This window comes from Aotus nancymaae, unplaced genomic scaffold, assembly GCF_030222135.1.
Source record: "Aotus nancymaae isolate 86718 unplaced genomic scaffold, 86718_ANA_hifiasm-v0.15.2.pri h1tg000079l, whole genome shotgun sequence".
In the NCBI taxonomy this organism is placed as follows: domain Eukaryota; kingdom Metazoa; phylum Chordata; class Mammalia; order Primates; family Aotidae; genus Aotus; species Aotus nancymaae.
Window position 1 is genome coordinate 23,767,257 of NW_026988494.1, and position 11,489 is coordinate 23,778,745.

Consider the following 11,489-nt stretch of genomic DNA (forward strand, 5'->3'; position numbering starts at 1 on the left):
TATATATTCAGATTCTCTGTTTCATTAGTTTGCTAGGGCTGCTGTAACAAAGTCCTCCAAACTGGGTGGCTTAAAACAACAAATTTATTGTTTCACTTTTCCACGAGCAAGAGATCTGAAATCAAGGTCGTCACAGTGTTGATTCCCTCTGAGGGATTTGTGGGAGAATATTTCACGTCTCTCTTCCTGGCCTCTCGTGTCTTCTTGGTGGTCCATGGCTTGAGGATGTGCCATATAGCCTGTCAATGGCCATCCTCTTGCATCTGTTCACATGGTGTTCTCCTAATGTTTGCATTTCTGTCTCTGAATTTCCCCATTTTATAAGGACACCAGTCATGCTGGCTTAGGGTCCCACCCTACTTCAGTATGTATGACCTCCTTTTAACTAATTAAATCTGCAACAATCCTACATCCAAATAGGGTCACGTTCTGAGGTACCAGGGGATAGGACTTCAACATAGGAATTTGGCAGGGACGTAATTCAACCCATAATATCTGGCCACAAGGTAGACTTTGCACATATTTTGTTTGCCGCCAAAATGGGCCATTCACTTTGTAAGTCTGTCCTGTTGTTCCAGGAGCTATTGGTTTTATATAGTGGGCCAGTGGGAGGGGCGGGCGTTGGCTTTCATGGCAGTAAAGCAGAAGACTGAAGGGGAATCTGAAGGCTGGTCTTTGAAAGCACTTTCAGAAATGAACGTTAAGGTCTGAGAAGAAAACATGTCACTCCTATTTTGGACCCTGTTAGAAACATTTACTGCAAGCTTGTATTTCTCTTTCCTAATAAATTATCTCTTTAAAACAGTACCCTAGGTGAGGCCTGTGTTTGGAATTAAAGTTTTGGGTTTTATTTACCTGTTACAGAGACTTAGCTGGGAGGTCATGAGTATTTACTGACGAGCATGGTGCTGATATGTAATAATAAGGGCAACAAGCATTTAATATTTTTGAAATGTCTTCACATGTATATCTCATTTTGTTTTTAAAATAGCATTTGGGATAGGTGATTAGTAAGAAAATACAGATACTAATCTTCACTTAATATAGGAAAAAAGCGTGATATAGCCAATATCACGGGAAGAGTGGAAAAACTGTCACCTCCATCTCCTGCTTGTTAACTTTTTGCTCTTTCCCTTATAATATCTGTGCACTTAATTTAATGATTAGCCTTGAGATGTTGTCATTTGGCCTTTGCTTTGTTCTTTGGGAGAGTTATTTTAATGAATGACATTTTGCTTTGTTGATGTAGATGATTTGATTAGCATGAGTGTGTGGTGGGATGGTGACTGCCGAGAATGTAGTCTTGCTAAGAATTAGCTAATTAAGGAAAGACCACACAATAGCACACACTTTTTTTGCATTGCCCGACATGGCATAAGAGCTATCCCAGGAAAGGAATGCATTTTTAGTTAGACACACCTGGTTCTTCAGCACAGGAGACATGTTTCACCTGTCCTGGCTTTCCAGCACAGATAGGAATGTGTCCTAATTAACACTTGCATATGCTCTGCCTTTAGGCTTTTTTTACAGAAAAGTACTTGCAGGAACATCCTGAAGACCAGGAGAAAGTTGAGCTGCTAAAGCGACTCATAGCATTACAGGTACAGGACGGCTTTCCTCTACACTCCTGGGGAGGCAACCCTGTGGGACGCCCAGTATTCTCCAGGGCTTAAGTCAGCAAGCCCACTGAGGGTTACTTTCCTTTCTTTAACCCTTATGGAACCACAGCCTATCTATGTATTTGTTTGCTTGGCACACAGTTAAACTGCCCAGAGTTGACGGAGCCTTCTTAAAACTGGGATGAAAGTTCATCAGTTGGGGCCGGCGTGGTGGCTCATGCCTGTAATCCCAGCACTTTGGGAGGCCGAGGTGGGCGGAGTTCCAGACTAGCCTGGCCAACATGGTGAAACCCTGTCTCTACTAAAAATACAAAATTAGCCGGGCATGGTGGTGCATGCCTGTAATGCCAGCTATGCGGGAGGCTGAGGCAGGAGAATCATTTGAACCTGGGAGGCAGAGGTTGCAGTGAGCCGAGATCGCGCAACTGCACTCCAGCCTGGGCGACAGAGCAAGACTCCATCTCAAAAAAAAAAAGGTTCATCATTTGGTTTCCTGGCATGTGTTTCCAACTGAGAGATGCTGGCCTCATTTTTTTCTCTCATGACTTCAGGGGGCAGTGGTAGAAAAAATGACTATCAAATTTGGTCTAAGACTTAAACCTATCAGTTGCTCATCCACGGAAGTGCCCCAGGGCTCTGTTAGATTTGCCTCATCCAGCAGCCCTTCCCCAGTTTAGGGCCAACCTATATTGCTGGTGTGCACATTTTCCCACATCATTAACCAAAGTCCATCTAGGCCACAAGCCCTACACTGAGAAGTGGCCTTCACATAGCCCAGCACTATGTCTACCAGTTTACCTGTCCACCGCCTCCCTCCCTTCCCCAACCACATCAAAACGATTCCTCTTCTCAAAGCACATTTCACTCCTTGTTTGCCCTTCTTTCCAGATGCCCCTGCTCACGGAAGGGATCCGCATCCATGGGGAGAAACTGACAGAGCAGCTCAAGCCGCTGCATGAGCGGTTGTCTTCTTGCTTCCGAGAACTCAAGGAGAAAGTAGAAAAGCGCTATGGGGTTATAACACTGGTAAGCATGATCTAAGTGGCCATCATGCTTTTTTCTAGTCTCCTTGACCTTTTATGATACTGATTCGTTTTTCAGATGCCAAATGAGTTGTGATTGCTCAGGTATGGCATGGAAATACTGGGACTGGTGGGAGACAGCGTGTTTTCCTTTGGTGACCTTGAACAGTCCTTGTGCTGGACAGAGGTTCTCCAACTTGAACAACCATCAGAACCACCCAGAGTGCTTGTGAAAATACAGATGGCTGAGCCATAACCCTGGAGTTTTTGATTCCACAGATCTCAGGGTGGGGCCCAAGTATTTGCAATTCTGAGAAGTTCTTGGGAGATATTGATGCCACTGGTCGGGGGACAACTTTGAGAACCACTATACTAGAAATCAAAACCAGTCTACTAGAAATTAGGGGTGCAGTGGCTCTCGCCTGTAATCCCAGCACAAAGGGGCCAAACCGGACTGATCACTTGAGACCAAGAGTTTGAGACCAGCCTTGTCAACATGGTGAAACCCCATCTCTACTAAAAATACAAAAAATTAGCTGCACATGGTGGTGAGCACCTGTAGTCCCAGCTACTCAGAAGGCTGCAGCAGGAGAATCACTCGTACCTGGGAGGTGGAGGTTGCATTGAGCCAAGATCACACCATTGCACTCCAGCCTGGGTAACAGAGCGAGACTCTGTCTCAAAACAAAACAAAACAAAAAAAACCCAAGTTTTCTGAATCCCAGACACTGGTTATTCTTGTCCTGTCTGGCCAAATTCTTCTATTTTTTCCTAATCTTAGGAATAGTATCTATTTTGATGAAAAGTGTACAGTTTTCACGCCTCTGAAGGGAGGAAGCAATTATGAATTACATTTCATACGCCTGTAGCTGCTTTCCTAATTGTTTTTGACAAGCTCCTCACAGCTACAATTTTCTTTTCTCCTCCTGAGCAGTTGAGTAAATAGTGCATGCACTAACCTTTTCTCTCAGTAGGTGATGGTGCAATACATTCTAGCTTTATTTATCTGCATTTTTTTCTTTGAATTCATCCTGTTCTCTTTAATGGTCTTATTCTTTTTGTTTTGTTTTTATTTTTGAGACAGGGTCTCTCTTTGTCACTCAGGCTGAAGTACAATGGCACAATCATGGCTCACTGCAGCCTTGACTTCCAGGCTCAAGCCATCCTCCCACCTCAGCCTCCTGCGTGGCTAGTACTACAGGTGTGCTCCACAGCCAGCTAATTTTAAAAAAATTTTTGTAGAGATAGAGTCTTGCTATGTTGCCCAGGCTGACCTCGAACTCCTGGACTCAAGTGATCCTCCTGCCTCAGCCTCCAAAAATGCTGGGATTACAGATGTGAGCCAGTATGCCCAGCCCTGTAATGGTCTTATTCTTAAAACCCTGACTTTAATATTATTTCCTCAAACATAGCTCTGTGTTTCTTTTCATGTTCTTTTCTCCCCCTTTGCTGTCTGCCCACCTTCAGTACCGTTTCCTCCAGGGCATCTTTTGACCGTCTCTCAGCCATCACAGTGCTCAGTCCTGCCTTCTTCCTAAGACTGTGCCTACTAACCTTCTGCTACTCAAGGGTTTCTTCTAGGAGTGTTTCTCTTTTGCACACACATTCCTAGACAGCAAAGACTGTGTCTTCAATTTAATGAGCTTAGTCATTATTAGAACTAGGCCAGTATTAGTGAGTCAGTTTCATATGGTGGCATCTGGGGATAATCCTACTGGTGACATTTCTGGAGAATGTAGGATTCACTAGGTTAAGCTGCATGTCTACGGTGTCAATCTAAAAATTTTCTCTTACCCCAATATTGCATGTTTTAAAAAGCTGAAAGAAGCTGAGCTGGGGAAGCAGACAGAAGGTTTTGCTATTTATTGGAGAGTCTAAAGAACATCTTAATTTCTTCCTCTATCATGTAGGTGGCAGAAAATTAGGACAACTTTGTCTGTAGTCTTAGAATCCTAGAGGTTTAACCTAAGTTGTAGCCATAGCTAACAATATCAATATCTGCAATATTTAACAATAGAGGCAGCACAGGCATCAACCCATCAGAATTGAGTACCAGCCAATAAAGATGGGTACTGGTTAGCCAGAAGCAAACAGGGCAGCTGTGCCAGTTCATAGGAGCTGAATTCCAGGCCCACTAACCCTTTGGAGTTGTGTATTTTCAGCCACCCAACTTGACGGAGAGGAAGCAAAGCCGCACAGGTTCTATTGTGCTCCCCTACATCATGTCTTCCACTCTGCGGAGGTTGTCCATCACCTCAGTCACTTCCTCTGTGGTGTCCACCTCTTCAAACTCATCTGACAATGCTCCTTCCAGACCAGGATCTGATGGGTAAGGGTTTGATCTTTCAACTGCAGGGAGGGTGGGGTAATGCCTTACTAATGTTTGCCTTTAGCCACGCATCACCCCATTTAAGAAAAATAGCCTTTGGGTCATTCCCATTGTTTCCCTAATGAGGAATGTCACGATTAGCAGAATAGTAACAGTTAGTAAAAATGAAAAATGACAAAAAAACACCCATAATCTCACCACACTATTACATACCTATAGTCATTACCCATTTTTTTCATCATTTCCATTTTAAAAAATAAATTTTTACTTTTATTTTATGAATAGCTTTTATAATCACATGATATGAAATTCCAAATGTACCAAAGGATATCTAACAACAAATCTCCTTTTAATCCCAGACTTCCCACTACAGTAGAACCCCTGCAGTAGCCCACCCCCCGGAGCCAAATGATGCTGACATTCAGGTTCTTGGTACCCCTTGGCAGTTGTGTATAGGTTCACAAACATTGCCTAATTACATGTTCTTCCCCACACTTTTTTTATATGAGTGGTAGAATTTACTTTGCTTTTTTCATTTGCTATTATATCGTGAAACTCATTCCATTTCAAAACATAAAAAGCCCCCTCTTTATCTTCTGTAACTACATATCTCACTGTATGTATGTGGCACGATACAGGTAGAGTATTCCTATCCACAATGCTTGGGACCAGAAGTTTGTTTGTTTTAGGATTTTTGGATATTGGTATAACACCAGTTCAGCGTCCCTAATCCCAAAACCCCAAACCTGAAATGTTCCAGTAAGAATTTCTTTATAGCATCATGTCAGCATTTAAATGCTTCCCATTTTGGAGCATTTTGGATTTTGGGATTAGAAATATTCAACCTGTATATTCTACCAGTGCCTACTGGTGGTCATGTAGTTGGTTTCAGTCCATTACTGTCACTTCAGCGTGACAGTGAATAACCTTGAACACAAGTTATTTTGTACATATACAAGTATATCAATTTGGGAAAAGAATCCCACTTTTGAAATTTCTCTGTCAAAGATGTATATCTGCAATTTTGAAAATTATTCCTAAACCGACTTCCATAAAGATTATACCAGTTCACACTCCCACCAGCGACACACAGGAGTGCCTACTCACACTGTAGCCCCCAAACTGTACTCAGTCTTTTTAAATGTTACCAATCTGGTAGGTAGAAAATGTTTTCTTGTATAGGTTTTTGGTTTGTTTCTTTTCTGGTTTTTATTTCTTTTGTTTGGCCTGAAGTTGAACCTCTTTTCATTTGTGTATGTTTTATTTCCTGTGACCTGTGTGGTCAGATACTTTTTTTCTGTTGAATTGTTGGCCCTTTTTCTGTGAAATAAGTTGAAATATTTTCTCCCAGTTTCTCCTCTGTCTTTTGACTTCTAATTTGTTGCTTCTAATTTTTTACCGAGTTGTGCTGATTTTTTTATATAGTCATATAATCAATTTTTTATTTTATGTATTCTGGATTTTATTTCACAATTAAAGGCCTTTCCCACTCTAAGATAACAAAAAATGTACTATTTTTTTTCCATTGACTTTTAGGGTTTCACTATTCACAATTTTGTCTGTAATCCTTTGGAATTCATTCTAGTATAAGATGTTAGGTATGAAGCCAACATGTTTATTTCCAAATGGCTACTCACTTCTTCTTAAAACATTTAGTGAGCAAGTCATCTTTTTTTTTTTAATGTCAATCATAACAAATTTCTACATACTCTTTAGTCTGTTTGTGGACTTTTCTTTTTCTATTTCTTAGATTTACCTGTCTATTCATGTATCAGTACTATGCAATCTTAATTACTATAGATATAAAACATTTTTTATTTTCTAATATTCCTTTTCAGAATGTAATCTGCTAGTGTTGCTCTTTGCTAGTGTTGCTGTTGGATATTGTCCAGAAACCTATTACTTTTTATATTAGGATCATGTTAAATGTATGGACCAACTTTAGGAAGACTGGTAGTTTTTTGATGCTGAGGCTTCCTTGCCAAAAACATAAAATGCTTTTCCTTATGTTCAAATTTAAAATATTTGAAAGCAGTTAATTTATAGTCATGTTCTTTCTGCCTGAGATTACTATTTTTAAATAATATATTGCTAAAGTACTGGAAACTTTTAAAAGAAAACAATGCTTTATAACTTCATCACTCAAAGATAACTACTGTTAAAGTTCAGTTATATAATACCAAAAAAAGTATGTTTATACAAGTAGAAAAGCATTGCATCTATCCTTTTGTGGCATACTGCTTAATAGGATATAGGTGATGAGTGTTTATAAATCATTAAGTATTTAAGATAGTGTTGAATATGAGTCACCAGTTGACTCACCATTTATTCACAAATGTTTAATTCCATAATATAGTAATTACATCATAAAAATAACCTACCTGAATGCCACCCTGCCTGGAAATCAAATATGTAGTATTTCTTAAATCGTTTATACATCCTTTTCATTGATATACATATCTTTACATAGTTCCAATTATAGCATATAGTTTGCTACTTTGCTGTTATCTTCTCATCTTTTTATTACAAGCATTTTTCATGTTGCTGTGTAATCTTTATTTTTATTATCAGTTTTTACCATCATTTTTGATGGCAGTGGACATTGTATCATACAAATGCACCATGATTAATTTTTCTCCTACTATAGAATATTTAAGCTGTATCCTTCTTTCTAAAGAAAAACTTCATTATAGATTTTAATACAAAATATGTAACTTGTATCAGTGTAGAATATATTTTTATTAAAAATTATAGCAAACATATTTGTACATGTAGCTTTCCTATTAGGATGCATTCTTAGAAGTGCTGGGATTACTTCTAGAATATAGTCATCTACATTACTACATTCTAGTAGTATGTAGTTTGTGGGTAGGGTTTGAACACAGGCTATCTGGCTCCAGAGTTGTGCTGTTACCCACTATATAAAGACATCTATTGAATCGGGATTCTGTCTTTGTCTATAAATTTGAATTAAGACCTTCTCTTCCTGGGATAAGATACTCACTAATATTTTCATCCAGTCATCTGATGGTCTTGTTTCTGTACATTAACACCTTGAGATGTTTGTTCAGTTGTAATTAAAAATTTAGATTTAGAATCAGAGTGAAGTCATAGGTCCATGCCCCTAGTCTTAGCACTTTGGGAGGGCCGAGATAGGAGGATCACTCGAGCCCAGGAGTTTGAGACCAGCCTGGGCAACATGGTGAAACCCCATCCCTACTAAAAAAAAAATTACAAAAAATTGGCCAGATGTGGTGGCTCACACCTGTAATCCCAGCACCTTGGGAGGTTGAGGTGGGCAGATCATGAGGTCAAAAGATAGAGACCAGCCTGACCAATGTGGTGATACCTCATCTCTACTGAAAAATACAAAAATTAGCCTAGAGTGGTGGCGCATGCCTGTAGTCCCAGCTACTCAGGAGGCTGAGGTAGGAGAATCCCTTGAACTCGGGAGGTGGAGGTTGCAGTGAGCCGAGATCATGCCACTGCACTCCAGCCTGGGTGACAGAGCAAGACTCTGTCTCAAAAAAAAAGAAAAAAAAATTAGCTGGGCATGGTGGTGCACACTGTAGTCCCAGCTACTCAGAAGTCAAGGCTGTAGTGAGCTGTGATCCCACCACTGCATTCCAGCCTGAATGATGGGAGTAAGACCCTTTCTCAAAAAAAAAAAGAAAAGAAAAGTAGGCTGAAGAGTCATAACTGCTTGTACTTTCATCGTGAATTTTGATTGCAAGGTGATCAGTGTTTGTGATGTTTGTCCTTGTTCCTGGCCAGTAGCTCAATCCTGGAGCCACTTTTGGAGCGCAGGGCCTCTTCAGGTGCCAGAGCTGAAGATCTGTCCCTCAAAGAGGAGAACAGCGAGAACCGAATCAGCAAGTGTAAGAGAAAAGACTGGAGTCTCAGCAAGTCCCAGGTCATTGCAGAGAAAGCGCCAGAACCTGATTTGATGGTAAAAAAATAAAAAAGAGAAAAAGAAATCTCTGGAGGCTTGCCCCCACCTTCCCTGGATCCAGGCACGTCTCCATCCCCTCCCAGATTGAAGCTGGGCTGTGGCTTGTCTCAGGACTGAGCAGCCTGGGTTAGTGATAGACCGCAGGTTGTGGTAAGGAAGGCACATTCCAAGGAGTTCCAGTCCATAAATCAGTATTGGTGAAAATCTTGTACCTACAATGTAAACATGTGGGTTGATACTTAGAGCTGTGGTTGTCACCACTCTGTCCCCTGGGTCAGTGCAAACATTGTCATTTCTCTTCTTTAATTTTTTAAAAAGGTTTTTCTTCCATAAGCCACAACAAGTTGTTAAATGTGGGAAGACCACGTTTTCCTGAGAATCAGGGTGGCTTATTTCCAACTTAAGTGACACAGCCCAACTGTGATGGAAATCAGGCCTGTGGCCAGCCAGGAAGTCATCTGTGGTTCAGTGGTTCTCGTTAGTGCCTGGTCGGTGGTGCCCACCATATGACAATGTAGCAAGTTTAAAAATCGCTCCTGAAGTCCTTTCCAAGTGTCTGCTCAGAAGACAAGGCTGTTGAGAGCATTGTTGAGCTCAGCCTTCCTCACTGTGAAAATGTTTTGCTGTCTTTTTCTCTCTGGTTCTAGAGCCCAGCCAAAAAAGCACAAAGGCCAAAGAGTCTCCAGTTGGTGGATAATCGGCTCTCACCGTTTCACGGTTCTTCACCTCCTCAGTCAACGCCCTTGAGACCACCTCCACTCACTCCCAAAGCCACCAGGACCCTAAGTAAGTTTTCCTATATCCCTTACAGTCTTTACACTAGGATATGGAGTATGTGTATGAATCTGGGTGGTCTGTAACTAAACCAGCCACAACATATGTAAGACCATTGTAAAACTGGTTCAATTCAGTGGTCGTGGGTATAATACAGTTGGACTGGAGTTTGGCAAGCTGGCCACTAGGACTCATTAAACTTTTCTGGATAAGCCGGGCACAGTGGCTCACGCCTATAATCCCAGCACGTTGAGAGGCTGTGGTGGGTAGATCACAAGGTCAGGAGTTTGAGACCAGCCTTGCCAACATGGAAGGACCTCATCTCTACTAAAAAAATATAAAGATTAGCCAGGTGTGGTGGTATGCGCCTGTGATCCCAGCTACTTAGGAGGCTGAGGCAGGAGAATTGCTTGAACCCGGGAGGCGGAGGTTGTAATGAGCGAAGATTGCACCACTGCACTCCAGCCTGGGCAACAGAGCAAGACTCGGTCTCAAAAAAAAAAAAACACTTTTCTGGAGAGTGATCCAAAGGGCGTTAGTGTCCATTTTATAATTGTGAAGGTATAAATGAGACAGATCTGCTCTAGGACTAGACAGATAACAAGTAACTTACAAGCTAACCATTAGGTTAGGTAGACCTCAACAGGGACTAGAAATAGACCCATTCCATCTACTGCTTACAGTCTGGCTTGGGGAACCAGCAGTGCACAACACGTGAGAAGAACTGCAAGGTACCCATAGTCCAGAGACATGGTGGAGGGATAGGTTTATCAGAGCCAGATGGGAGACAGTTGTCAACCAGGAGTGAATCAGTTACAGTTTCCTGGGGGAAGTGAATATTTTCCTAAGCACTTGGGCTCTATCAGAGAACAGAATAATACCATACGTTCCAGAAAATGTTCTTATGTTTAGCTTAATTGCAAAACCCTGAAGAAAAAATAAAGTGTTTGCTTCAGAACATCTTGTGAAGCTCTTGAAACTTTCTGGTGAGGGCATTACCTGTGTAATGTGGGGTGAGAAGTCTTCATTCTATCTACAGAAACCACAGAATGTGGCTTTCACAAGTTGGTTGACCAGGTTGGCTTAGGTGTTACGGTGCCAGCAGCATTTCTGTGAGTTTCCTTGCTCAGTGCCTCTCTCTGCCCGTGTGCCCTTTGTGTCATTTCTAGGCTCCCCATCGTTGCAGACAGATGGACTTGCAGCCACTCCTGTCCCACCGCCACCACCCCCCAAAAGCAAGCCCTATGAGGGCAGCCAGAGGAACTCCACCGAGGTAGGGAAACCACAGCTGGCAACTATGACCAGGGAGTGCCACTCCTGGCAGGCAGCATCAGGTTTTCCAGGCTTTGTAGTGGGCAGGTTTGCTCATAGACCTGTCACTGCAGTCGATTCTTGGCTCATTCCTGAAACCACAAGAGATAGAGAAGTTTTCAGTGGGAAGGACAGACATTCAAGCAGATGATAAAGGTAGAGCAGGTGTTCTCTGTCCCTCATCCTGGGTACCTGTGAAATAAGTTGTGAGTTCTAGTTCACTTTTTTGGGGGGGTGGGGTAGGGGTGGGGGCAGGGCCTGGCTCTGTCACCCAGGCTGGAGTGCAATAGAGAGTGTGTGTGTGTGTGTGTGTGTGTGTGTGTATGTGTGATTAGCTCACGGGAAACGAGGACAAATCAGTGTAGTTTTCCATTTCACCTTGCAAAGCATGGGTAGATAAACTCAGATCAATGAGAAGCTAAAGCAGAATGTGGGAAATGGGAGGAAAAGGCAGAGTTGGGAAGAAAACTAAGACCTGCTTC

General features: G+C 41.9%; 1 protein-coding gene across 2 annotated transcripts in view; it reads left to right on the forward strand.

Moving 5' to 3' along the window:
- The window catches only part of DOCK5 (dedicator of cytokinesis 5), a 219,379-nt gene that overhangs the window by 204,069 nt on the left and 3,821 nt on the right, over positions 1–11,489 (forward strand). The window contains exons 46-51 of one of the 2 annotated variants that reach the window (XM_064368698.1): positions 1,518–1,601; positions 2,508–2,645; positions 4,804–4,970; positions 8,745–8,919; positions 9,570–9,708; positions 10,866–10,969. In XM_064368698.1, the coding sequence (XP_064224768.1) occupies positions 1,518–1,601; positions 2,508–2,645; positions 4,804–4,970; positions 8,745–8,919; positions 9,570–9,708; positions 10,866–10,969 (807 nt within the window). The remainder of the gene's footprint in view (positions 1–1,517; positions 1,602–2,507; positions 2,646–4,803; positions 4,971–8,744; positions 8,920–9,569; positions 9,709–10,865; positions 10,970–11,489) is intronic. The other variant, XM_064368699.1, reaches the window with a different exon arrangement.